The sequence below is a fragment of the Suricata suricatta genome, chromosome 6, assembly GCF_006229205.1.
Source record: "Suricata suricatta isolate VVHF042 chromosome 6, meerkat_22Aug2017_6uvM2_HiC, whole genome shotgun sequence".
NCBI classification, from domain to species: Eukaryota; Metazoa; Chordata; class Mammalia; order Carnivora; family Herpestidae; genus Suricata; species Suricata suricatta.
In genome coordinates, this window is record NC_043705.1 from 25,609,314 (window position 1) to 25,635,301 (window position 25,988).

Below are 25,988 nucleotides of genomic sequence, written 5' to 3' on the forward strand. Positions count from 1 at the left end.
TGCTATGAACACAAGTATATAGATATCTCTTCAAGACCCTGTTTTCAATTATTTTGAATGTATATCCAGAAATGGAATTGCTGGATCATATGGTAATTCTATTTTTAATTTTCTGAGGAATGGCCATACTGTTTTCCGTGGTAGCTGTACTATTTTACATTCTCACTGACAGTGCACAAGGGTTCTAATTTCTCCACATCCTTGCCAACCCTGGTTATTTTCTATTTTTTAAAATAGTAGCCATCCTGTTGGATGTAAGGTGGTACCATATTGCACCTTTGATTTGTATTTCCCTAATGATTAGAACAGAGAGCATCTTTTCATGTGCTTATTGGCCATTTATATTTCTTCTTTGGAGAAATGTCTGGCTATTTCTTTTTAACAACATTTAACTGATTCCTTTTCATCTTCCAGACCTCTTAACCTTGCAGTGGCCAAGGTCACTGCCCTTGGACCTCTTCTCTTTCTACACTTAATTCCTTAGTGATTCATAGAGTCATATAGCTTAAAATACCAGCCACCTTCTGACTCTTCCCAAAAGATACCTTAAGCCCAGAACCTGCCCCTGAGCTGAGGCGACCATTTCTAACTGCCTGTAGGACAGCTGCACTTGGACATCTAGTAGGTGTCTTAAGCTTACTATGTCTTACTGATCTCCTTATCCCTCCCCAAATCTACTCTTTCCATAGTCTCCACATATCTCTTAATGGCAATTCTGTTTTTCTATTGGCTCAAAACAAAACTCTTGTTGTCATCCTTGACTTCTTGTTTTCTCATGCCCCATCAACGAATCCTGTCAGTGCTGACTTCCTAATATACACGGACTTTGACCACTCCCCCTCCTACCACTCTAATGCAGGTTAACATCATCTCTCACCTGGTTTATTTCAGTGACCTCCTAACCTGTCTTCCGGCTTCAGTCTTTCCACTTTCAGTCTGTCCTCCATCTGGCAGCAAAGTAACCTGTAAAATCCACTGTCAGATTATGTCACTCGTCGGCTCAAAACCGTCTTTATTACTCCTAACAAAAGCCAAATTCCCAACAATGGCCTATATCATTTCTTTCTGCTACATGTACATAAGAAGCACCTTCTTACCTCAGGACCTCTGCATTTGCTGGTTTCTCTATAGAGAAAGTGATTCCTTTGTGCCAGGGACCCTGGTGGCAGCCTGTGATGCCCATGGATTCCTTTGGAGTATAATATCTTTAAATCCATAACATAAGTTTCATAAATTATAAAGAAAACCAATTATGTTGAAATACGACTCTCAAAATATTTTTAAAATGTGTAATAGAGTAATATATGTTTCTTATTAATTCATTAAATTACACGAGCTAGCAGCATAATTATGAAGTAGTGATAACTGTAATGATATTTTAAGATATTTGCAACAACTATAATGTGATATGAAAATATCTGATTTCTACTAGCAACAACGTCACAGGTGCTGCTAATAGCCCTGTGATTTGCTGTCTGCATTCATAATTGAAGAACATGCTAAATGTTAATTCGTGAAAATAAAGATAAAATTGTTTTCCCTATCTAAACTCAAGACCCTCTGAACTCTATCCACAGATCTCCGGGGGGGTGGGGGTGGTGTCTGCAGTCTCCATGTGAAGAACCACTGCCTTAGAACGCTCTTCTCCCATAAGCCCTCACAGCTCATTCCTTCACCTCCTTTTATTCAAAAGCCACTTTCTCAGTCAGCTCTTCCCTGAGGACTCTATTTAAATTGCATGCCCACGTTCCCAATCCCCCTTTTCTACTTAATTTTCCTGAATAGCACTTACCTTCAAATATAATATTTTATTTTTTAAAATTGCGTATCTCTTTCTACTAGAAAGTGCATTCCATGGGACTAGGGGTTTTTGTCTGCCATCCTGTGCCATGTGCTCAGCTCTTAGAATGGTGCCTGGTATACAGGTGGCACTCAGTAAATATTTGTTGGGGAAAAAAACGAATGATTACATCTCCTCGAATTTTCAGGTCTCTTCTTTTTTTTCTGCAGTAAGTTCATAATTTGTAAGACTTTTAACTAAAGATTAAAGAGTTATAATGATCTCCTTTGCTATTATTCTGTTAACATTTTCAAGGTTAACCTTAAACTGTAGCAGAGAGCAGCAGGAATGCAAGGATTCTGATGCAGCTTCCAGTCCTAAACAAGAAGTACCTTCCAAGGACTCCTTAGGGGACCTGGGTCTCACCCAAATTCAGGGAACCACCTTAGAGGCAAAGGGCTACCCATAAAATTCTTTCTTGCTATTATAGCCATCAGGCCCCCATCCCCAATCAAACCGATAATGCTCATACCTTTTAATTCTGGCAGCATGGTAAAATGGAAAACACATAATCTTGGGGGCATCCAAACCAGGTGCCAACTCTGCCACTACTTTCTAGCTTGTGAGACTGTTGGTAAACCACGAACCCTTTCTGAATAGGTAACATGGGATTTTTGTGAGGATCAAAGGGGATGACTTGCAGAGTGTACAGCACAGAAGATGGTCATCTTCTCCCTCTTCTATCTCTCTAGGTCATTTTATAACTGCTTGCCAAAGCTCACAGAATCTTGATGGCTAAGAGGAGGAGCCTGTCCAGTCCTTTCATGCATGTAAACCCTCTAGAACTAGATCCAATCAGAATACTTTCTTTGGACTGTGCCACTGTAAATTGGTGTCTCCATGCCCACTTCAGATGTGTGGTTCAGACTGCCATCTGGACCTTGACCATGAAACCCACATGTCACAGTTTTTTCTTGTCTACTTCTTTTTCACCCTAACTAGGAGAGCTTATGTATGTCCTCATAGAGGGCAAGACAGAAACCAGTGCCCTCCAGTATTTCAGTGTTAAGAGCTTTCAGGGACCACATTCAAGCACCAGGGAAAGTGCTAGTGTGCACTGTGCACTCTGAGCCAGGCTCTGCTTTACACATATAGAATGGATGCATACATAGATACATATATGTATATGTACACACATGGCTTCAAGGAACCCTCCAACCATCCTGTTCTATAGAAGAAGAGAGATGAATGTGTTTGCCCATATCAAGTAGCTTCTTAACTGCAAAGCCAGGATTTGAATCCAGGTATTTGACCATTTTGTTACATGCTAACAGTCAGTGACATCTATTTTCTGGCACTGAGTTTAGGCTTGAGAAATTCCTACCAACTCAGAGCTAGAGTCAGGTCTAACCAGGAGGTGGTACCCCAGTTCCTCAGTCTTGCCAAACAAGCCTTCCCAGACTTTGTGAATGAAGGCCAAGGAAGAGAAACGCTGCTGGGGCTCCCTTTTAGCTCCTATTTCTTTCTTGTTGCAGAAAGGGCTTACTTCCACATTCACCATCTCCCTCTTGGTTGTGTAGACAATTTACCCGTCAGAGGATCTGTGCTGTTAGTAGAAGGTTATTTCTAGATTTATTTCTCCTGTAAGCAAATGTGTTCACAACATTCCATCGGGAAATCTTAATTGTCACATAAATGTCATCTTATGTAAATTGAGTATTTGTCTTTCCATAGAAGAGGGTGGAAGGGAAAGAAAGAAAGGATAAACAACCTTCAGTCTTGGAGAGGGAAGGCGGTTCCTGTCCCAGTTCACAACTCACCCACGTGCCTTCAAAGCCAAAGGTGAGTTGAAAAAGTTATTGGATCATCGTTGAGGGGCAGCCAAAAGGGAGGGGGAAGAAGGAAAAGTTGGCAACGATGCTTTGGGGTTGTTGATTCAGGCTCCTAGGTCTCCCCACCAAACCCCGCCTGACACCATACCACCCCCGTCCCAGTTGGGAGCATTCGGAGAAGCCTACAGCTTGCCCCCGGCACCTCCCCATCCAGGAGGCTAGCGCAGCTTCTTCCTCGAGAGAAGGTGAGCACCGCGGGCGCAGCGGGCTGGGTGGGTGTGGCCCGCGGCACTGGGAACGGACCCAAGGCCCCGCCACCGCCCGCGAGCCGCCCGACAGCCCGCCTGCCTGGCGAGCGCAAGCGCTTCTTCCAGAAACTGCGAGGATCCGAGCGCACTGTTTGTGCACCACAAGGTCAAGTCGGGAAGTGGAGCCGGAGGAGGAGGGGCGAGGAGGCGAAGGGTGGGGAGAGGGGTGCCCGGCTTCCTTGCCAAGTGCCAGCCCTTGGAAGTTGCCCCCTCGGTTTTTAACCCTTTAGGGGGAAGGGAAGGACGAGCTAGGGGGGTAAGGGAACACGCCGGGGCAAACACCTACTGGGGCCACGACTTGCAGCTATCCACCCACCCACCCATCACTGCGTTCCCCACCCCCCGGAAATGCGGGGCAGAGCTGGGAGCTTGGAGGAACCCGAGCGGGGGAGGGGGGAGACGAACCCCAGAGAGACCCTCTTTACGGACCGCCCCTCCGTCTTTAAGGTCGCCCACAATTTAAAGTTTCCCCCGCCTGGGATGTTAGTTTCCATCTGCTGTGGGTGGGGGAGGAGGGCCGCGCCCCCTCCCCCAGACTCGAGCGCGTGCCCCTCCCCTCCGCTACTGCCAGCACTTTCTGCTCACTTCTGGCGCTGCAGAGCGCCACGCGATTTATTCGGTTCGCATTTTTAAACCAGCGATTCGGGAGCAGGGCCTAGGGCGAGGGTCTTCCAGCGCTAGATCCCCGGGAGGCGGGGTGCTCAGTGCAAACATCGTTCCCTCCGCGAGTGTCGCCTTCAGGCTGTTATTTGCAAAGAAACGTCTTTTTGACGCAGGGAGAAATGGCAAATTTTAAGTACGTCATTAATATGGCGCCAAAAGATTTTTTTTAAGTATAAGCTTGCTTTTTTTTTTTAAGGTTGCGGGGGGCGCCGCCTGGGTCTGGGGCGCCAAGGGGGCGGGGTGTGAGCAGAAAGTGTGAGTGAGAGAGTGGAGGGGCGGGGTATGTGTGTGAGTGTGTGAAGTGTGAGCAGACCTGATGGGACTTGCACGGGCGCAGCCGCCGCTCGGGCCCGGCCCTGGGGACAGGGCGGGCTGGGGGCACCCCAGAGCCCATGGGGAGTCTGGGCCCGAGGTGCCGGCAGACTGGCAGCCCGGCAGGGCACCCTCCCCCCAAGGCCTGCAACGCTACCTGGACCCGCTGCCGGAGCCAAACAACTGGGCGGGGGGTGGGGCGGGCGACGGCGGGGGGTGTCAGGAGTGGAGATCCGAGTGAATAAGAAAAAAGTGGCTACTCCCCCTCCCTCGCTCCTCCCGCCCGCCCCCACCCCACCCCCACCCCAACACATTTTTTTTCTAAAGAGATCACAAGGAAGTCTTGGTTTAAAAAGAAACAGAAACATACACAGGGGGATTGGTGAATGGTGCCGACCGCGGCCATCGCAGTTGGAGGCTATTTTTTGGGGGGGGGTTGAATAGCGTCCATGGAGTTACTTTGTGCCCATTCCTAGCGGCAAGGGCTTACGTCCAGCGGGCTGACCGTCCCCAGCAGGGGTGCGGGGCAGGGGACGCTGAGGGCCCGACCGTCTCCCTCGCCGCGACCCCGGATGGATGCGCGCCCCCCGCCCGCCCGCGCCGGCCCCTGGAGCTCCGGGTTTCGGGAGCATCCTTCCCGCGCCGGCCCTCGCCGCGGCGCGTAGTCCAGGGCAGCGCCCCTCAAAAGGGCACCGCGGAGGAAGGTAAGATCCTGTCCCCAGCGATGGGCCCTGCGCATCTCCACGGCGTTATTTTGTGTTTTTGCAACAGATCTGCCAGCGCTCCTCGCTCCCTCTCTCTTGCTAGCGCTCTCTCTCTTGCTCGCTCGCTCCCTCTCTCTCCTGCTGGCTGCCTGTTCTAGGAAGCCAGGGCGCGGGGCGGGGGGGGGGGGGGAAGATGCACAGCACCGGGGAGAGAGATTGCGCATGTTGGTCAGTCGTGTTTTAAAGAGTACGTTGCGGGGAGGCTGAGAGGGGCGCATGCAACAACAACTTTTGGAAGGGTGAGCTTGGCGACCTTCTTTATTAATGACTGCGGCAAAGCGCCCCCGGGCCGGTGAGGGGGCGCGGGCGGGCGGGGGCGCGCCAGGGCTGCAACTTGCCCCGCGGGCTCCGGCCGCGCGGAGGGGCTGCGGCTGGAGACCGCAGCGGAGAGGGGAGGTCGTTCTGCCAGAGACGGCGGTTTGGAGGACCCGGAGCTATCTGCCCTCCTGTCGCCCTGAGTTTCATTTTGTTGATACGCAGCACGTCCGGCCGCCGAACCGGGCTGAGCCGGTGCACATGACTCCGCGCTGGGCTCACGTGCAGCCGGTCCGGTCCCAGACACCTTCCGGGGGCCACCGCCTCCGCCCTGTCGCCCCCTCTCCGGGCTGGGTGCACGCGGGCGCTGCACGCGGGGGCAGCATGCTCAGCTCCCGGGCGCAGCAGCTCTGCACAAATTAAACACAGTATTTTGGAGGGGCGGGGGACACCCTTTCCAGGTGAGTATGCAGGGTGTGCAGTCCCGGCGTAGGGGGCGCGGGCTGGGGTCGGGCCCCCCCCACCGGGGCTGCGCGGGAGTCCGGCGGGGTAGAAGCGCTGGGAGAGTGGAAATGTACCGGCTGCGGCCGGAGAGGCGGGTGCGCGCCCGCGGGGCGACGGCAGGGGGCGTGGCCCTTGTTTACCTTCTCCCAACTCTGCCGGTTCGCGTCCCGCTTCGGGGACGGTACTGCAGTCCCCTGCCCTCCACCTTGGTCCCTGTGCCCTGGGTGGTTCCGGGAAGATGTAAGCAAGTGGCAGTCCCAGCCTGGGACATACACACCTGACCCTCAAAGAAGTGACATTGCCGCCCCAGCCCCCACCAAGCACCGCTGCAGTCCCTCTCCCGGATCCCGGGCCCCGCCCCGCCCCCGGCTGTGGCATCTTCCCGGCCTCACCTCCTTCCTCCCTCTCTCCCTCCCTCCCTCCCTCCTTCCCACCCACTCGCCTGCGCCTGCGGAGCGGCTCCCGCCCGCTTCCTCCCCGCCTGGGTGCAGACTTGTGGCTCCCACCGGTCCCTTCCCGCCTATCACTGGGCCTGAGACACTCTCATCTCCAGGCCAAGGGATGAGAGGTCAGATTCGCGATTCGTAGCTGTTACATCAAAAGGTGGGGTTGTCTGCGAAACCGTCAGGAAGGCTTCGCGGTGGCTTCCAGAGGCCCAGGACCCCCCCCCCCAACACACACACATACACCCAGTCTCCCACCACACACAGCTGCCCACTTTCTAAGAGGCTCGGCTCCTCTTACCTAAAGACGTCTCCCCACCCATCCCCCCGCCCTGTGCATCAAGTCTGCAGCCCCCGGCCCAAACCGCCCCTTGCCCTTCCTTTGCCTGGGCCAGAGCCCCCCGCAGCCACCTACGGCTCCTCCTCCCGGCTCCCGCGGTCGGAATCACGCCGGCGCGCCTCCAGCCTGCCGTCCCGCGGACTGCCTCCAGGGGCAGGCTGGAGGCGCGCACCACCCCCTCCCATTCCCCTCAGCCTTCGCCGCGGGCCCGGACGCCTTTTTTTTTTTTTTTTAAACCACCTTGGCTGCAGGTCTTACTCTCTGGGCTGGTGTGGGCGGGAAGTGCAGTGTTTCCCTTTGCCCTGAACCAACGGCATGCTGCACCCGGCGACTCTGGTCTCTGCAAATTTCCACACCTTGCTCCCGCGCTTAGCCCCCCTCGCTCATCTACTGCGGGACAAAGTTTTACCCAGAGGCTGTTTGCAGGGGGTCTGCAGGGGGTCTTCAGGAGGCATCTTGTTTGCACTCACAGTGGGGCTAAAGGGGGTTAGGGAGAGAGTGAGAGGGCAAGGCTTGCTTGCCGCTTTGCCTTTGTTGGAAGGGGGAGGATCCCTGAGTTTTGAGCCCAGACTAGCTGTCAGGATGTCCCCTTAACGTTTATGTTTGCAAACTGAATCAGGGTCCCGGGTGGTGGCCGCCTGGTCCCTCTTCTCACTGTGGCATTAACTCCCTCCCTTCACTGGTAAAATTCCCAGTAGGACATTTGGCAAAAGGGCCGTGCAAGGAGCTGCCAACCGGGTCTGGCCCTGTTTCCTGGGTTCCCAGGGTGCTGGCTTCTCCCCTACCCTGACTTCCTCACTCACCTTAGGGCCCCAAGTGAACGAACCATCCCTCCCATCTCTTCTTCCTCAGACGGGTTGGAACTTGCAAAGCGATCTAACAAGCAGAGGAGGAAAATAACAACAGAATAACTGTAAGGGGAAGGAATGAGTAATAAAGCCGACCCAGGCAGGGAGGAGGGCTTTCATGTTTAAGAGATGCTATTTGCTTTTTAGGTCACAGGCTGCAAAACAGGCTTTGATCCGAAGTGGGCGAATAATTTATTGAGAAAGTTTGCATGGGGAAAAAAAGGGATGTTTGTTTGATCTGGAGCCCTCTCAGTTGTCCCAAGTGCTGTTGGCTGTTGTTTGGAGTGGAAAAGCATTTGGTTCTACAGCAAATGCCTCTCAGAGGGAAGTCCTTGCCCCAGGCAGCAGGACTTGCAGTGAATGTTGGTTTTGAAACTGTTTGACCAAAGGTCTCTCCAGCACTTTTGGAGATGAAGTGTTTAAGGACAAAGTTGTTTAGACTCGGGATGCAGCAAATGTTTCCAGAACATTTCCCATCCAGCGTGCTTTTCCTTTCCCTAAATTGCACGGCTGATTGGCCAGTAACATTAATCCAAGAGAGCTTCCACTTGCCTTTCATTGACAGGTGAGGTGGGACTGCTGGTCCCAGCTCCCAGGTGTACCCTAGAGTCTTGTGGTTAGGCCTCTGACACTGTCACATCCTTGGGGGTGGGGGGCCAAGGTGCTTTAGTTAACCGAGGTTCTAGGTAATTGGAAGGTAATTATCTGGTGCCCAAGACCCAGGTCAGTGACTTCCACTCCCAAATTCTTGACGACTCATCCAGCAGGCTTTTTGCAGGCCTTATAGTTAGTTTTGTGTTTAGGTGCTCCAAGGGAAGACCACGGTATGAGGAGGTGCCCCTGGCCTGCTTTGTGCTCCATGGACCACATAGGATCCTGACTGTGTGGCTCAAAGTTTAGGAACCCAGGAAGGTTCTCAGATAGCCTCTAGGAATCTGGAGTATGTCAGCCACACTGTGGGGTTGTAGGGATGTGCAGGGTAGCCCGGGTGGGGGTGGGGCAGAGTATATCGCTTGGAGTCAGAAAGCCAGGGTTTGAATGCTAGCTATGCAATCACCAGCTGTAAGAGTGCTCTGTACCTCACTCTTCATCTGTAAATAGGGTTAATAACAGTCCGTACCCCATAGTTGGTGTATGGATTAAGCAATATATTGCATAAAGAAGATTAAACCCAAAGCCAGCCATGTGGTAAGCACCTGATTAGCATTAGCCATTTTTACTATTACTGTTAATGATCTGAAGAGGGCCCAAATGCAGCTTTGACCTTTGATCTCTCCCCTGTAGGCCAGGCGAGAGAGCCAGCTCCCTTCTCTGAAGAAGGGACCGGAAGGACCCTGCAGTTGCCAATGGGCAGCCATCTGTGGGAGCAAGCCGACTGAGCGTGGCCCTCTGAGGTGGAGGGTAGGGTGAGAAGGTGCCGAAGGACAAAGTAAACAAGGCCCTTTTCATTCTTCCAGGATCCCCTAGGTATGTCCCCAGCACTGGGTTTGGAGGGTGGGAGGTTTGGGCAGCATGTTCCAGGGGAACTGGGTGCCCTCGGGGACACTTGGAATTGCAGGTGGGTACTGATGAGTGTTGGAGGAGAGTTCGGGCTCCCCTCCGCTTGGAGAAGCAAGTTTGAGGATCTTTGTGTACAGAATCCTTTTTGTAATGGCAGTTACTGTCTCTCAGAAGGGATATAAAGTTAATGAGAGAGAGGAAAGACTGGGGCTCTGACCCCCGTTTAAAGCTGGTTTAAGAGCGTGCAGCTCTTGTTTTCTGAATGTCTGGCCTTCCCGACATAAGGAGGCTCTGAGGACAGGTTTTCCAGCCGAAATATCATTAAATTGTATTAGCATCTTATTACACACACGCCTAAGCGGTCTGCCTCAGACAGGGAGAGTTTTTGTTTCTCTTTGAAAGATTGTGTCTGGAATGGTAAATTGCCTGCTTGAAAGCCGTTTCCCCCCCCCCCCCTTTTTAAGGAGGAAGACGAAGTCCTGCTGTGTGTGGTGGCGGGCAGGGCAGGCCTGGTGGCCCCCAGAGAGGAGAGGCCGGAGGCCAGGTTGGGGTGTTTTAACTGCCCAGGGAGCGGCTGCACTAGCAGGCCTGAAAGGCCCACTGTTCCCAGGGTCAGCTGGAAGGGCGTTAATGGAGGCCCAGGGTGTTTATTTGAGTTTATTTGCGGAGCGGTCTTTAAAGGGGGCTGGCGTTGGGCATTGGTGTTTCAAGTCCAGAACCAAGGCCCCCACTAAGACCAGTGGCTAGTGCTGCCAAGAAAACATCTGCCACCAAATTGCTGCCCTATTACTGAGTTGACATTGATCATTAGCCAGGAGCCCAACCAAATAAAGCCTCCTGGAAAATGTGTGAGGTTAAGAAGGGGAAGGCAGGCTGTGAAAACAGGACAAAATCTTGGCCTGGTGTGTATGTTCCTGCAAGCTGCAGGCCAGCCAGCTGGGCTCTGTGCGCCCCACACTTCTGCAGGGAGGGGACAACACACTCGGCATTCCCTGTGTATCAGACCCCTATTGTGTGCTGTACATAACACAAGGGGGCATTGGAGATACAGACAGACGTGCTCCTTCCCCTCCTCTCCAAGGAGGACCTTGAACAAGTAGCTCAGCAGACACTAATCGTGATAGATGCTCTGAAGATGTCAAATAACCAGCTTGTGGGTTTTCTTAGGTAAGGTACCTGGCATATACCTCCTTGACATTTAAGTTGAAATGTGAAGGATACAAAGTCAGACATGCATAGACTACTAGAACCATACAGCAGAGAGCACAGCCTGTGCTCCGCTCCCAAAGCGTGGAATATTCTGCTTGTTTCAGGGAATGAAAGGAGACCACTGTGGCTAGAAAGTGGCGAGAAAGGGGACAGTGGTCCATGTGAACTTGTTGAGGTAGGAAGGGGCCAGACCATGTAGGAGATTGTGGTCAGGAGCTTGAGTTTTGTCCTTTGATCAGCAGGAAGCCTTTGAAAGATTTTAAATAGGGGTATGACATGATCTGATTTATGTGTCTTTAAAGGTCATTCTGACTGCTGTGTGGATTCTAGATTGAGGGGTGGAGGGGAGCTACAGGGGAAGGTAGGAGATGAATGAGGGGTCCAGGCAAGAGAGGAGACTGCTTGGACCAGTGTGGTAGCTGCAGAGATGTGTGGGGAAGCGGATAGATTCACAATATGTTCTGGACGGAGAGCCCACTGGACTTGCTAGGCAACTGCTGCTGGGGAGAGATTGCACAGAGAAGCTGCGGGAACTCTAGGACACCCATGCTTCTGAAGGAGAGCTTCTTTTGTCTCCCGGGCTGGAGATGGTGTGGGAGGTGCAAAGGGAAGGAAAAGGGGACCCTTTTCAGGTGGTCACCTTTATCCCCAAAAGCAAGCGCCTCATGACACCGGGGTGTTCTTCCAGAGCAAACCTTGCTTTGGGGGAGATGGGAGGGGCCAGTGGAGAGAAAAAACCAGAGGCCAAGACCAAAGTGGCAGCCCCCCTCCACACCCCACCCCACCTGGATTTCAGCTTTGGGGAAGGAGTCCTCCCTGTCTCCTAGCAGAGTTGGGGATGGAGGGGTGAAGGGACAAAGGGCTGTCCCCCAGGGGAGTCCAAGCCTCATTTGGGGCTTCATTAGCCACTAACAGTGGAGGTTCACCTGAAGCAGGGAGGCCTTTGGAACAGACTTGGTTCAAAGGAAAGAAGCTTCACTCACACAAAAAGTAGCTTCCCTCTGAAGCCTAGTTATTATTCCAATTAAGACACACAAAATCTGCTCCCTTAATAATACCCTGCCCAGGAGAACTCTGAAGTGTTTTCACGGAGGGCAGGTTGGACAGGGAGCAGGCTGAGGGTGGGGTGCAAGTCTGCATGCTGGCAGCTCACCTGTTGGTCCCTGGGCAACAGGAAACAGCATCGCAAGAATCGCAGTCAAGGGGTCCTGTTATGGGTGTCCTTCCTTACTGTGCAGGAGCCCCGCAGGGCGCTGGTAGGAGGACCCCTCTGCCGGCCCAGGGTTCTCACAGTATGACTAGCACCTATATGGAAAGCCAGCCACTATGCTTCTTTCGTTTATCCTCACTAGCCGATTTTGGCCCACAGATGTGTTTAGTTTGGCCCTCTCAAACTGTTTTTAAAAATTCAGAATCAGTTGCCAACATTTGAAGTTCAAGAGACTTCTGTAAAAATCCAGATAGAATCCTTACCCTCTGGGAGGTAGATCTTTCCCAAGGTCTCTGGTCTCTTGAAGGGTAAAGCTAGGATTTGAACTCAGCACCCCTGAATCCAGAGCTCCTGCTTTTCTGCTTCAGGAAGAGCTAGCTTGGAAGTAGAGAGACATGGGGTCCCTGCGCAGGGCTGCAGGAGAAAACCAGTGGCTTGCGATTATAGCGCTCCTCCTCCTCGCCCTGCCCCCATCAGTGAGAGCACTGGGCTAGCAAGACGCAGGCTAGAGTCAGGGCCCTGTCAAAGTCATCTTGTCACACTCAGAACCTGGAGGACTGTGAGGATGACAGCTGTGGGTGGCAGAGCATTATTATCCCATTCTGTCCATGACCCAGGCCACAGGGCTGCTTGGGCTCTGCTGCACGGAGGCAGGGAAGTCTAAAGGTCAAGGGCATGTGCTCCTGAACCAGATAAACTTCTCACAAGCATTGCGATCTTGGGCAACTCATTTAACCTCTGTGCTTCCTTTTCCACATCTGCAAAAGGGAAGCGGCCATCATGCTCACTGGCATAGAAGGGCTGTTCTGAGGACTTTGTGAGGTCCCTCTGTAGCAGATCATCCCCCTTTTTCTGCCACAGTGAGTGTTGAGCAATTTAACCTCCCTGGCACCCATGCTGCCTATGTCGTCAGACCCTGCACCTCTGTACCCTCGAGAGCACGTTGCCTGCACCTTTGGAGCAAGCAGCAAGCAGCCCCAGTGAATGTTTTCATCCTGATCCTACTTTTGGAGGACACTGGAATGGGGAGAAGCTCCTGACTAAGGTCAGGTCTGAGGAAGAAGGGTCCTGGTGGGCTCAGAGGTCTGGCCAGCCATGCCATGCCTTAGAGAGTTAATGCTCCCTTGTCTCTGCAGGGCCACAGTAAGATAAAGGGAACCCAGGGCTCTGGGGAAACAGACTTGGAGGGGTTGGCAAGCAGAGGTGGGGAACCCTGTTGGCCGGGCTGGGCAGCAGGGGTTTTCTGTTTACTGACACTGGCTCCTTGCCTTTGCTGTGGGCAGTGAGGCAGCCCAGGTTCCAGACTAAGAGGGATGTGGTGGAAAATGCTTTGGGTCCCGAATCCCAGATCTCCTCTCACATTAGGACTCCAGCCACTGACTAGCTGTGAGACCCAAGACAGATGAACCAGCCACTTGGTATGCTCCACTCTGAGAGGAGTCCAAAGCAAGCTCTGCCACTCTGGGCTCAGCGGGATTCGAGGAAATAGTGGGTGGGTGTGCACTCCCAACAGGCAGGAGCTCAGAGGGCACAATGGCACCTCAGTGTGGGCTCAGGGATCAGATCACGTGGATTCAAATCCCAGTTCAGCTAGTTACTAGCACAAGTTCTGCAACACTCCAGAAAGGGAAGCTAATAGCTCACAGCTCCCTGGCTTGTTAGGAACATGTGCTGACATACTGTTGATAGAGGAAGGAGCTCAGTATGGAGAACTTCCCTTCTTACCTTGGAGCTAAATTCTGCTGTTGAGATAAAGTTGTTTTGGATTCTAACCTGGAGAGGACATTGGGGGAGGGAGGGCAGCCCAGCCTAGGACCAGTCACCCTGGGCTTGGTGTGGCTCAGGGACCCAGCTTGGAGCCTTTCTGCCCCTGCCCCTGTTTCTACACCCCTCTGGCCACCACCCTCAGGATGTGCCCTCAGCGCAGTGTGAGCTGGCTTGTCTCTAAACTCACATGGCAGTGGTCCCTCTGGAAGAATCTTGTTTCCTCTTTCCTGCCCCTCCTCGGCACCCAGCGGAACACCCGTTATACTTGGATGGGAGTGGATTCTCTGGAAGGCCTCAGTTGCCTTGAGTGGAAGCTGGGGCCGGGCAGGCCCTAATCATTTTTCTGGGGTTGTTGACCCCCTTGCCCTCCCCCGCTGTCATCTTTGACCAGATTCCTGCTCATCTGAGCCTCGGCCCAGGAGGTGGGAGGTGCAGCCCCCTGCCCCACCCCTAGGAGTCCTGTGGGTAGGTGGGGAGAGGGTGAGGCTGGCTGGGGAGAAGGCTAGGGCAGGGTCTTATTCTTCCACTGCAGCAGGGGGAAGTATGGGGAGGTAGGTTATCAGGCAATTTTCTGAGAGCTTGAGGATTTCCTGTCCCTCTGTAAATGTAATGGGGCCTACCTTTCATTGCAGATGGAAGAGAAGAGGCGAAAGTACTCCATCAGCAGCGACAACTCTGACACCACTGACAGTAAGGCCTTTTTGCTTGTGTCTCCTGCAAGGAAAGTATTTGAATAATTAACAGATCCACAGGCCCAGATTGGGGGAGGCTGCCCCATGGTCTCCATGTCGATGAAAGCATCAATCAGGCCAGGTCCTTGTGCTCCTGAGGAAGTCCCCACACCCTGTGGCCCCCAGAGCCTTGCTTTTTTCTTCACCCTATACGCTTTTATCCCCTAGGTCTCAGTCCCATGTGTTTTGATCTGGTTGGAAAAGATCAGATCCCCTCTTCGTCTTTGCATATGCTGCACCTGGCTGCTCAGAACACATCCCGTTCCCTCGGCCTGTCTGTTAAATCAGGGCCCTATAGGAAGTCTCTACACAACAGACAGAAAAGCTGTTCCTTTTTATTATAATTACCTGATATGAGTATCACCTCCTTGATGAGAGGGGTTCTGTCTGGCTCATTGCTGTATCCCCAGCTAGATTAGGCACATAATAGGTGTTAAATAAATGCTTGTCGAGGGAGTTGATGAGGGACTTTGGCAGTAGAATCCCAGAGGTAGACTTGTGTATGGGCTGGGTGTGGAAGCTGGATGTCGTGGGGTCAAGGGCATTGTCAAGGAGAAAAGGGAGCTTAAGGAGCCTCTTCTCTAATTTGAGGGAGATAAGAGAGGTTTGTATAAGGGGAGAGTGTTTCTCTGGTACCAGAAGGCAGCTCTTCCCAGATGCTGCAGGAACCTGGGCCTGCCTGAGATGGCCACGTAAGTGGTTCTGTTCTGCCCCGTGTAGGAGAGGTGCGGTGCCAGGCTGATCCACCAGCAGCGCACCCTGGTGGGAGCCCAGACTGAGGAAGGGGCTGAACTAACTTCGAGGGAGGTTGGGCCTGGAGCTCCGAAGCTCTGCACTTGAGTCTGTTCATACACGTGGTGAACAACTGGGATTTGCGAGATTGCCAAGGCCCCTTGGTGCTCCTGGAGTTCCACAGCCTTCCAACAACCTGAAGACAGATGCACCCAACATGGCCAATCCGTCCCAGCCCCTTCCCTACCTCCAGGTCTTGTTCATTGTCCTTTGGGGTCTGTTTGCTCAGCTTGGCTCTGGTGACTAACCTGGCCAGCCCTTCCTCCCTGCGGCAGGAGATCACAGCATCCGGCCGTCTGTGGCTGCAACCGCACTGCCTGTGGCTTGTCTCGGTAGAGCCAAGAAGAACCGCATCCTCTGCTTTTAACTTCATTGCAGACGAAAGAACCCTTGAAGGCCAGGCACCTGCAAGAGTGGCTGTCTGAGCAGCTGCATCACAGTTGGGCCAGGCTGCGGGGTACTCCTTCCCACCAGCCCCCACCACTAATGCCCTTCCCATGGCTATTGCTCCTTTGACCCTTGGGGTGGAGGCTGCAGTCTTGGAGTCCAGTTAAGGGTCTTTGACCCTTATGATAATCCCTAATGTTTATGGAGGCGGTGGTCTGTGCCAGGGACTATGCTGACACTTTACAGGCATAGTAGCATTTCATCCTCCCAACAACCATTTGCCCTCATTTTACCGAAGACCAAACTGAGACTCAGAGAGGTTAAGTCTTTTATCCACGGTAACAACCTAGTAAATGGGTCTACTTTAGCAAAGCATTCGTCCCACTTCCCTTTGGTGCCTCTTTATATCCACTGGGCATCATCCCAGAGTATCTCAACCTGGGGCAGGAATGAAGAGTGGCCACAGAAGGCTTATTCTGGTCCTCCTTCACCAAAGAGGAAGCAGAGGACCAAAGAGGACAAGGGACTTGTCATGGGTCGTACAGTAAACTAATAACTGAGTCCTGGCCAGTGCCTTTTGTTTCCTAAGTCCCTTATGCTTGGTGAGTGGAGGAGGTATTCATGTCCGCATTCATCATTGACAAAGCCCAGAGCAGGGACAGGTACTCAGAGGCTGAGAGTCTTCCTTACAGGCTTCCTATCCTTGGATGTGGGTGGGTAGGTGGTGTTCCCTGCCTTCCAGGAGCCCCTGATGGGCTGTGCTCTCTCTGCAGGTCACGCTACATCTGCATCAAGATGCTCCAAACTGCCCAGCAGCACCAAGTCGGGCTGGCCCCGGCAGAACGAAAAGAAGCCCTCCGAGGTGGGTAGTGACAAGTGTCCAGAGAAAGATGAAGCAGTGGTGGGGAAGCCACAGGAGAAGAGACCTGTGGACAGTTGAGGGAATGAACTCTGCAGATGTATGGGGAAGAGCGTTCCTGGCACAGGGTCCAGTCACTGCAGAGCAAGGCCAGTGTGGCTGAGTGGAATGAATGGGAGGAGGGGATGCGGATGCCAAGTCTCGTAGCTTTGTAAGATGTTGTAAAGATGTTCCAAGCGAGCTGAGCAAAAAGAGAAGCCTTTCAAGGATCATCAGCAGGGTAATGACACAGTCTGATGTTTTAATAAAAGGCCCCACTGACTGCTGTGAGGAGAAGGGAGCACTCTTGCAGTTGTCCAGGAGAAAAGCAGTGGTGGCGGAGAGCTGAGTAGTAGCAGTGGAGAAAGAAGCAGTAGGATTTGGGGTGTTCTGGAGGCTGAGCCAAGGGTGATAGGATGTGCTGATGCAGGGGTGATGGCTGGGGTCCTCAGTATCATCCATCCACTTAGGTCATCTGCTCCTTATTCTTCCTGTTTCACATGCATCTGCATTCTAAGTCTTCCTTACTCTGACCTGGAATGTGGCAGGTAGAGGTGTTTATGACTTCTACTGTAGAGAAGTACATCGGGAGTGGGTAGTGCTGGACGTGCAGGGCTATCGTGATCCTGCTTCTTGTGGCTGCTGACAGATCCCATCCTAGGGCCACATCACTCTCTCTTGGGTCTTCAGTGCATTGCACTGGGCACAGCAGATGCCCTTGGCCCAGACGCAGTTGCAAGAGCACTGAACACCCAAGAAGCAGGGGGTTTGAATTTGGTCATTAAGAAAGACATTGTTCTGTAGCCTACAGAGTAGCCAGGTGCTGGGCTGGACGGTTGACTTTTAATCCTTAAAACTAACTCAGTGTTCTCAATCCTTTTCTTATTATAAAGAAACTGAGGATCTATATAGCCAGGACTTGAAGCTGTTGAGGCCAATAGTGCCAAGGGTGGGAAGGCCTAAAGTCTTGAGGTAGAGCTCCTGACATGGAGTCTGGGAGGGTGTCTTTGTTCTGAGCCTGGAGTCCTCTTTCCCCACTAACCACAGGGGCATTCATGGCTATGGGGGCCAATCCTGAGCAACAGTAGTTAGCCAGCCCCTCAGATGCAGTGGAGGTATCTTTCGCAGAACCTTGCATTTGAAAAAGAACTCCCCAAGCCTTCCCTGAGCTGGCCTAGCCTAGGACTTTTGTGTGTGTTTGGCAGGGGAGGGCAGGTGGTTGAGACCCAAAGCCTCTCACCCCCATCCTCTAACCTAGTGTTCTCTTTTGGCCCTGTGGGAGGGGGACAGAGATGGAAGGAGATACCTCTGGGAATGCAGTGAGGACTATAACCACTAGGGATGAGATGGGCACGGGGGTGCTGTTTTGAGTGCACTCTTGGACTAGCCCTGCTCAGTGGGTATATGGGATGTGCTCAAGGGCACTGGGACATAAGAGGTAGAGTGTGCCATTGGGCCCTGGGAGCCTCTGGGACTGCCTCTGTACTTTTCCACCCTTACCCCCACCTACCATCCCTGGCCCCACCCTTGTCTTAAGAGCCACAGGGCTTCCCCAATGGCTATGGTTGAGTTAGTAAAACAATAGCCACCTTTATGTGTCCACAGTGTAACTAGGAGGCAGCAGTTCTCTTTCCATTTTGGAGATGAGGATTCTACTGCCCCTGCTCTCAGTGTCTCTTCAGGTTGGAGAAGAGTGGGTCAGTTCTGGGGAGCTCCCTAGGGCTGGCTGCTTCCCCAGACTCTGCCTGCCCTGCCCTCTCCAAGCACCAGGAGGAGGTGGAGGCCATTTCTCAGGGTAGCAATCCCAGGGGCAAGGCTGCCATCTATACCCTGGATAAGCCAGGGGCTGGGAGGAAACAGGTGTTCGCAAAGGCAGAGGGGAAAGAATGATTTGCATGGGGCTGAAAATTCCCCTCCCTCTTGGGTTTTCCAGCACAGAGCCTTTGAACCTTTCTCCACCTAAAAATAGAGTCAAATCATCAAAAGGGTGTTGATGCCAGGCCCTCTGGCTACTGGTTGTGCATGGCTCTGGGGTCAAGCCCAGGGGCCTCTGCAGGCAGCTCTGAGACCTGACTGGCATCACCCGCCTTCAAGTCCTGGGCTCCAGGAGGCCCGAGGAGGTCCTCCCTGCCTTGAACTGTCGCCAGGGACAAGCTTTTCCTCCCACAGCAGGCTGGAGTGCAGCCTGTGAGGTTTCGCTCGTCCCCTAAGTGAGGAGGCTGAGCCACAGCCGGCATAAATTCCAAGTGATCGTGGGGCCGAGAGGAAACCATCAATGAAAGCCTCCAAATTATTTGGCTCATGAGAAGGCAGAGATGAAAAGCAAGGATTTGGCGGCAGATAATGTTTGCACTAAATCTCCTCTCTGGGCTGTTCCCCTCTCTTTCTGTGAATGGGTTGGAGAGACGGGCCTTTAGAGTTTGCTGGGCCTGGCGGCCCAGGGCTTTGGTCACCCTGGTGAAAGGGGATCTGGGAGTCCTGTCTCTGAAGTCCCCTAGGGTAAGACACCTGTGGGGTAGTTGTCAGGCTGGTCACAGTCTGGGCCCAGGGTCCCAGCCACAATGCTTGTAAATTGATGTGCATGGTGCAGTCTCCTTCCTGGGGGGGGGAACCCTTGGTTCCCTTTGTCTCTTCATCTCTGAATGTGGACCATGATGGCATGGGGGATTTGAGGGTCAGGAGTACCTAACATCACAGCAGTAGCAACACATAGTTAAGCCAAAAGCCACAGAAAGGGCTGGGCTTGGGTTTATGCCAGATGGGTGGCTGTCCCTGTCATGACCTGCCAGGGGCTGCCCTTCCCAGTGCACCTGAGGGTATAAATCTTAGAACTCCCTCTACAATGGAGTAAGGTGCTGTAGGGCAGAAAAAAGTGGTCAGACCAGGAGTCAGGACCCTGGACAGGGCTGAGGCCTTGAGGCCCAGCTTCCCTTCTGACCCTTAACCAGTGGGTGGCCTCCCTCAGCCAGAAAGATAGGGGAGTACAGGCCTCAGTACTGGAGCTGAAGGGACAGGCTCTGGGCTTCTTGGGAGGCTGGATTTTTGGTGAAAGTGTACCAAGTCTGAAGTTGGCCCCAGGAACCCTTTGGTAGTCGAGGGAAAAGGTAGAGTTGACCCCAAGGACACAGGCTGCCCCCTCCTCTGTTCTGCCTGCCTGTGGGATCCCAACAAAGCTGAGATTTGTCCCTTAAGGCTTAAGTTAGCAGGCCAGTGCTGAAGGAGTAGAAGGGATTAGCCTGCCCTGGGAAGGTGGCTCTAGTATATAAACCATGCCGAGGCCTTGGGTTTCTGGCCTGGCTTGCCTGACCAGATGGCATAACCATTATTGGTACTTAACACTTTATGGGGCCTATCTCTAATAATCTAATGGAATCCCAAAGATTATTCTTTTAAGTGCTAATACCAGACCCGCATCCGACCTCACCCCCCAGGAATTCTGACTTAAAGGGTCTGGAGTGCAGTCCCAAATATCTGTACTTTTTTAAAGCTCTTTTGTTAGAAGGTGGGTTTAAGAACTACTGCCACAGGCCTTTCTCCTTAATATGCTAAGACAGGAGGTCCTGGGTTGATCTTCCCTGGAAGGACCCTGAGGTTGAAGGAGGAAGAGGAGGCTTTCCAGCCTGGTTCAGTAACCTAAGCAAAAGCAGGGAGTGTGGCTGAGGACAGTCCCCCAGCTGGCCTCTCCTCCCATAGTGGCCAGGGACTCACAGGTTTCTGCCAAACCATTGGCCTGTCCAAGGTGTGAAGGAGTTCTGGAAAAGAAATGAGGCCAGCCCCCTGGGTTTGGAGGCTGTGTCTTCCTCAGGCCTGGGGCGGAGAGGTAGAAGGAAAGGGAGGCCTAGTGGTGGGGGTTTCCCCCCAGGCAGGGTTTTTAGGAAGCCTGAGTCGCCAGAAGTCTCCAGGACCCAGGAACCACTGATAGTGATTAAACTCAGCAAGCGCATGAGAACGCCTGATAGGCCCAGCTGGCTGCTAGAGTGCAGAAAATGCAGGCCCTGTCCCCGGGGAGCTGGTCCTTTGACTGGCAGCAGGATGCAGGTGCTACACAGGAAAGTGTCCGTTACAGGAGGTGCAGCCAGCTTTGTCACTGAGGAGCTCTGTGACCTTGGGCAAGTGACTGTATCTCCCTGAGCCTCCAGGTCATCATGTGTAGAGCCCTGCCATGGAGTTTCTGTTCAGTAGATATGACTGTCCTTTCCAGAGGCTTCTGAAGCTCGAAGGTGGAGGAGATCCCAGAAGTGAGTGGAGGGGAAGTTGGCCTCTCTGGGGTCAAAGCCTTGATGGTCCCAGGTAGGTAGGACTTGGGATCTGACTGTCAGCTTCCTTTACAAGCCTTGGTGACAAATCAGTGTATCCCTAGAGGAAACAATAGGGCTTCTCTACAGGTTCCACAGGGGCCCTTCACCAATGCCCAGCTTCTTGCCCTAGGGGAGGTCCTTGCAGAAAAAGCTGATCCTTGTGAACAGTGTCTGTCACCATTGAGGTGTCCACCAGACCCAGTGTCCATGAAAGCGCCTACAGAAGCACCCCCCCCAACCCCTCCAAAAAGGCAGCAAGTGAAGAAGGAGGATGCAGCTTATTGGTTTGACCTATTGTTTTAAAAAATGGGAACATTCTACCTTCGGTGAAGGCATGGGTGGCCAGAATGTGATGGGATGCAAAACCGCAGGATAAATAAAATGCCTTTCCGCAAGAGCGCAGGTGCTGTGCAGATGTTTGAAATAACAGATTTTATATTAAAACAATGATGGCATCATTGTGGGCAAAATGCCCCCCAATCATGAGAGATCAAACAGGAGAAAAAGGTTTCATGCTTGCCCTGTGGTTTTCGGCCATGTTTCTAGCCAACAGCTCCTTTGCCGCCCACCGAGGCTGGTGGGCAGGTGATGAGGGGGAGGCCTTCCACTGGGTTAGGTACATGCTTTCTGAGATTCCTGCTGCCTTCCTCCAGGGGTGGGGGGCAGGATCCACTCTATACTCAGAAACACCACGGCTCCAGCCAGCTGGAAATTCCTCCCAGACTTTGGGGCTTGTCTTGCAAAAGAAATGTGTGTAATAAATTCTTTAAAGAGCAGGAAGTGCTGTTATCCTTATGAAAGAGAAAGAGAATGTGTGTGTGTGAGAGAGAGAGAGAGAGAGAGGGAGGGAGGGAGGGAGGGAGGGAGAGAGGGAGAGAGAGAAGCGTCTGACCAAATTAACCTAGTGGTAGCTTGAATAGGACTGGGCAGAGGGTGGCTATGCTCAGAGCACTTCTCTGGTGTTTTATGCCTAATTTAAGTAAGTTTGTTCTTGGCTTGAGATATTCTTTATCACAGTCTAGCCAAAGAAAGAGTTCTTTTTTTTATGCATTTATTTTTTGAATTGTTTTTTAATGTTTGTTTATTTTTGGGAGACAGAGAGACAGAGTGCAAGCAGGGGAGGGCCAGAGAGAGAGAGAGACACAGAATCTGAAGCAGGCTCCAGCTGAGCCATCAGCACAAAGCCTGACGTGGGGCTGGAACTCACAAAGCGTGGGGCCATAGCCTGGGCTGAAGTCAGACTCTTAGCCAACTGAGCCACCCAGGTGCCTCAAAGAAAGAGTTAAAAGAAGAAATATCTGGCTGGTTCGCTGGCAGTATTGCAGTGGTTAAAGTACAATGTACAATGCAGACCTCAAATGAGTGGTTTACTTCTTTTGAGTCTCAGTTTATCTCTCTGTAAAATGGGGGTATCATGAATTAGGTGAGATTATGTGTATGTATATATGTATATCATGTATAAAAAGCATTTAGCATGTACCTTATTTAACAGGACAATGACTTTTCAACATTAGCTATTGTTTCTAATGAGATGAAGTACTCAGAAAAAGCCATTGTGATTTAAAATGAGGTGTTTGGAGGGCACCTGGATGGCTCAGTCAGTTAAATGTCTGACTTTGGCTCAGGTCATGACCTTGCAGACACGAGTTCTAGCCCTATGTCGGGCTCTGTGCCGACAGCTCAGAGCCTGGAGCCTGCTTGGGATACTGTCTCCCTCTCTGCCCCTCCCCTGATTGTGTTTTGTCTTTTTCTGTCTCTCTCTCTCTCTCTCTCTCTCAAAAATACATAAACATTAAATAAATAAATAAACAAACAAAATGAGTTATTTGGTAGTAACTTCACTTGGCTTGTTCAGGACAGATCGTCCATTTTGGGGGGGATTAGAAGGAGGGTGCTACTCCTACCTTTACTCCTAATGTGGCTAGAAGTCAAGAAAAAGTTTGCGTTGGCTTTGAGATAGTGACCAACACCAGTTCCTAAAGTCCACCTGGAAGGATCTTCCAGGCCAACCCCCTGCCTCTATTCTCCCTACTAGGCAGGGCAGGAAGCTTTGGAATTTGATCATACTTCAGACAATCCTGAGGTTCATTCATTCATTCGTTCATTCTTTTGTTGTACACCATTTCTTTTCCTTTTCCTTTTTTTCTTTTTTTTCTTTTTTTTTTTTTTTTGAGAGAGAGGGCACAAGTGAGTGAGGGCAGAATGAGAGAGAGAGAGAAGCGGGGCTCACCCTGCCTGCCTCGTACTCACTCAAAGCAGGGCTTGAGCTCACCCAGCGTTGGACTTGAACTCAAGAACCGTGAGTTCTTGTCCAGAGCCAAAGTCAGATGCTTAACTGGCTGAGCCACCCAGGCGCCCTATTGTACCCAATTTCTTTGTTTTTTTTTTAATTTTTTATGTTTTTTATTTATTTTTGAGAGACAGAGAGACAGTGCGAGTGGGGGAGGATCAGAGAGAGAGGGAGATACAGAATCTGAAACAGGCTCCAGGCTCTGAGCTAGCTGTCAGCACAGAGCCTGATGTGGGCCTCGAACCCACAAACTGTGGGATCATGACCTGAGCCGAAGCCGGATGCTTAACTGACTGAGCCACCCAGGCGCCCCTGTACCCCATTTCTTGAGCACCTGGTGCATGCCAAGTGCTGTGCCTCAGACCGGGACCATGATAAACCAGACATATGCAGTCTCTGTTTTTCTCAGCTTAATTACTAGAGGAGATGGACATTAAACAAATAATTATACAGATAATCATATTTTGTAATGATGATAAGTGCTGGAGCCTTTCCTTAAGTAACAACTTCCTCTTGGTGTCTCTCGGTCTGAAATACTCTGTGATATAATAATTCATTCTTGAGAAAAGGACACAAGAGACCAAGGTCCCAGAATGTGGATGACATCCACAAATCTTGTGATCACATACTTCTTGGGAACTCTGTGCACAGCATAGTGAAAGGTGCCTGTCATCATTGTCTTTGCTTTAGGAGGTCGTGCCAGACCCTCTGACAGTTTCTGGTGGGGCCTGTGTGGGGTTCTTCCTGGGGAAGTAGGTGTGGAAAACCAGACAGATGGCTCAGTGGTTGTAGTCTTCAGTCTAAGAAAAAGGAAGTGGAGGTCAAGGCCATATTCGTTGTGACTAGATCTGGGGAGAGGCAGGCTCTTCAGCCCCCTCCAGAGCCAATGGCTATTGAACATTGTTCCTGCTGTTTGAAGTTTTAGACCTTTAACCATTCTTCATACTGTTTGAAGAAGCTACAATTAACATCTCCCAGGCAGCTCAGAACTTGGTTGCTAGGCAGCAGACCTTTAGAGACAATTTGTCATTTTCTGCCATAAGAGAGAAAAAATAGTAAACATTCACATTCTTGGGAAATTGCTTTTTTTCCCAACTTCCAACTTTCTTGCCACGGAAAGGCCTCCAGTTATTCAGCATCCATTTTATTCTTTATTTAGTCTTCATAAATAATTCAAAGGCATCTTAGGAGAATAAATGAGTTTCTTTCAAGCTTGACCTCTGGCAGTTTAGAAAAAAAGGGTGTTTGGGTGATAGTTGGGTTGCCATATTTGTGGACAGGTTTTATATAAATACACAGAGTCTCTTTTGGAAGGTACAGAGTGCCAGGGTGCCTAGCTGTATGTAGCCTTGGGCAGCAACCCAAGAAGGTGGCAGTAGATTCATGGAATGCTCTTGAGTCATTTAGCCTTTTTGGCACCTCACGTGCGCTAGGCCCTGTGTACACTGCTGGGCTCCAGCCTGTGACCCAGCTGGAACTAGCTGAGCTCACCTCCTTCGTGTGGGGGCTGTGAAGTAAGAAACGAGGAGATTACAATATAGGGCCTCTGGGAGTTCACAGGATACCCAGAACCCAGCTGGAGATCCGGGAGGGTTTCCCCAGAGCAGGTGTGGACCAGTCTGAGACCTCCAAGATGAAACAGGCCAGCCCCGCTTTGGCAAGAATGAAGAGTGTCCCAGCACCCATGTGCCAAGGGTGAAAAGTGCTCAGGAGACTGAAGTATATCTATGTCGCCACGGGGCCTGGTAGGCCCTCAGCTCAGCCTGAGGGAACAGTGGAAGGCCATTCAAGGGCTTGCAGTTTGCAAAGGCTACCATCTGATTTGCATATTCCAGTTTCTAGGGAAGCTATCTGATTTGGCTTTTTTCTCTTTATAGTTTATTGTCAAGTTGATTTCCGTATAACACCCAGTGCTCTTCCCCACAAGTGCCCTCCTCCATGTCCAGCACCCACCTCTCCTTTTCCCCCTCCCCCTTCAGCCCTCATTTTGTTTTCCATATTCAAGAGTCTCTCATGATTTGCCTCCCTCTCTCTCCCTCTTTTTCCCCCCTTCCCCTCCCCATGGTCCTCTGTTAAGTTTCTCCTGTTAGACTTATGAGTAAAAACATATGGTATCTGTCCTTCTCTGCCTGACTTACTTTGCTTAGCATGACACCCTCGAGTTCCATCCAGATTTCATTCTTTCTCATTGCCATGTAATATTCCATTCTACATGGAATCTTCTTGATCCATTCATCAGTTGGTGGCTCTTAACATGATTTGGCCACTGTTGAAAGTGCTGCTATGAACATTGGGGTACATGTGCTCCTATGCATCAGCACTCCTGTATCCCTTGGGTAAGTCCCTAGCAGTGCTATTGCTGCATCATGGGGGAGTTCTATTGTTAATTTTTTGAGGAACCTCCACACTATATCACTCTGATTTGGCTTTTGTCCAGGCATTGAGCAAGTGGCCAGAAGGGGCAGAGGAGCAGGGGAAGAGTGCTGGGTTGCTTCAGAGTTCATGGCCTGGGATCCTTTGCTACTCCAGCATGTAGGACCTTGTATAGGTTATTTACCTAACTTGAGTCTCAGAATAGGGATGATGGTAGCATCTACCTGACAGAGTTAGTGTAGGCACTCCAATTAAGTCAAGAACTGCCGTTAGACTGGTACTGAATACACACACAGTGCTCCTTAAGTGATGGCTGCTACTGTTCCGATAGTGCTCCCCTTCCTGAACTTCCATCAGTCCCCTGCCCAAAAGGACCATTGTGTCCAATCTGCCACCTGCTACCTAAGTGACTTACAATGAAACTTGGAACTGTCTTGGGGCTAGACTGACTCTCTCTCTCTCTCTCTCTCTCTCCCTCCCTCCC

At 51.6% G+C, this 25,988-nt stretch overlaps 1 protein-coding gene across 7 annotated transcripts in view; it reads left to right on the plus strand.

The window, feature by feature from the left end:
- The first annotated feature begins 3,948 nt into the window (after positions 1-3,948).
- The window catches only part of JADE2 (jade family PHD finger 2), a 52,806-nt gene continuing 30,766 nt past the window's right edge, over positions 3,949-25,988 (plus strand). For 2 of the 7 annotated variants that reach the window (XM_029941920.1, XM_029941927.1), the window contains exons 1-4: positions 5,233-5,599; positions 9,334-9,516; positions 14,368-14,425; positions 16,419-16,507. In XM_029941920.1, the coding sequence (XP_029797780.1) occupies positions 14,368-14,425; positions 16,419-16,507 (147 nt within the window). In that variant the 5' untranslated portion in view covers positions 5,233-5,599; positions 9,334-9,516. Of the gene's footprint in view, positions 4,027-5,232; positions 5,600-5,806; positions 5,899-9,333; positions 9,517-14,367; positions 14,426-16,418; positions 16,508-25,988 lie in introns of those variants that run through there. The other 5 variants (XM_029941923.1, XM_029941921.1, XM_029941925.1 and 2 more) reach the window with 5 other exon arrangements.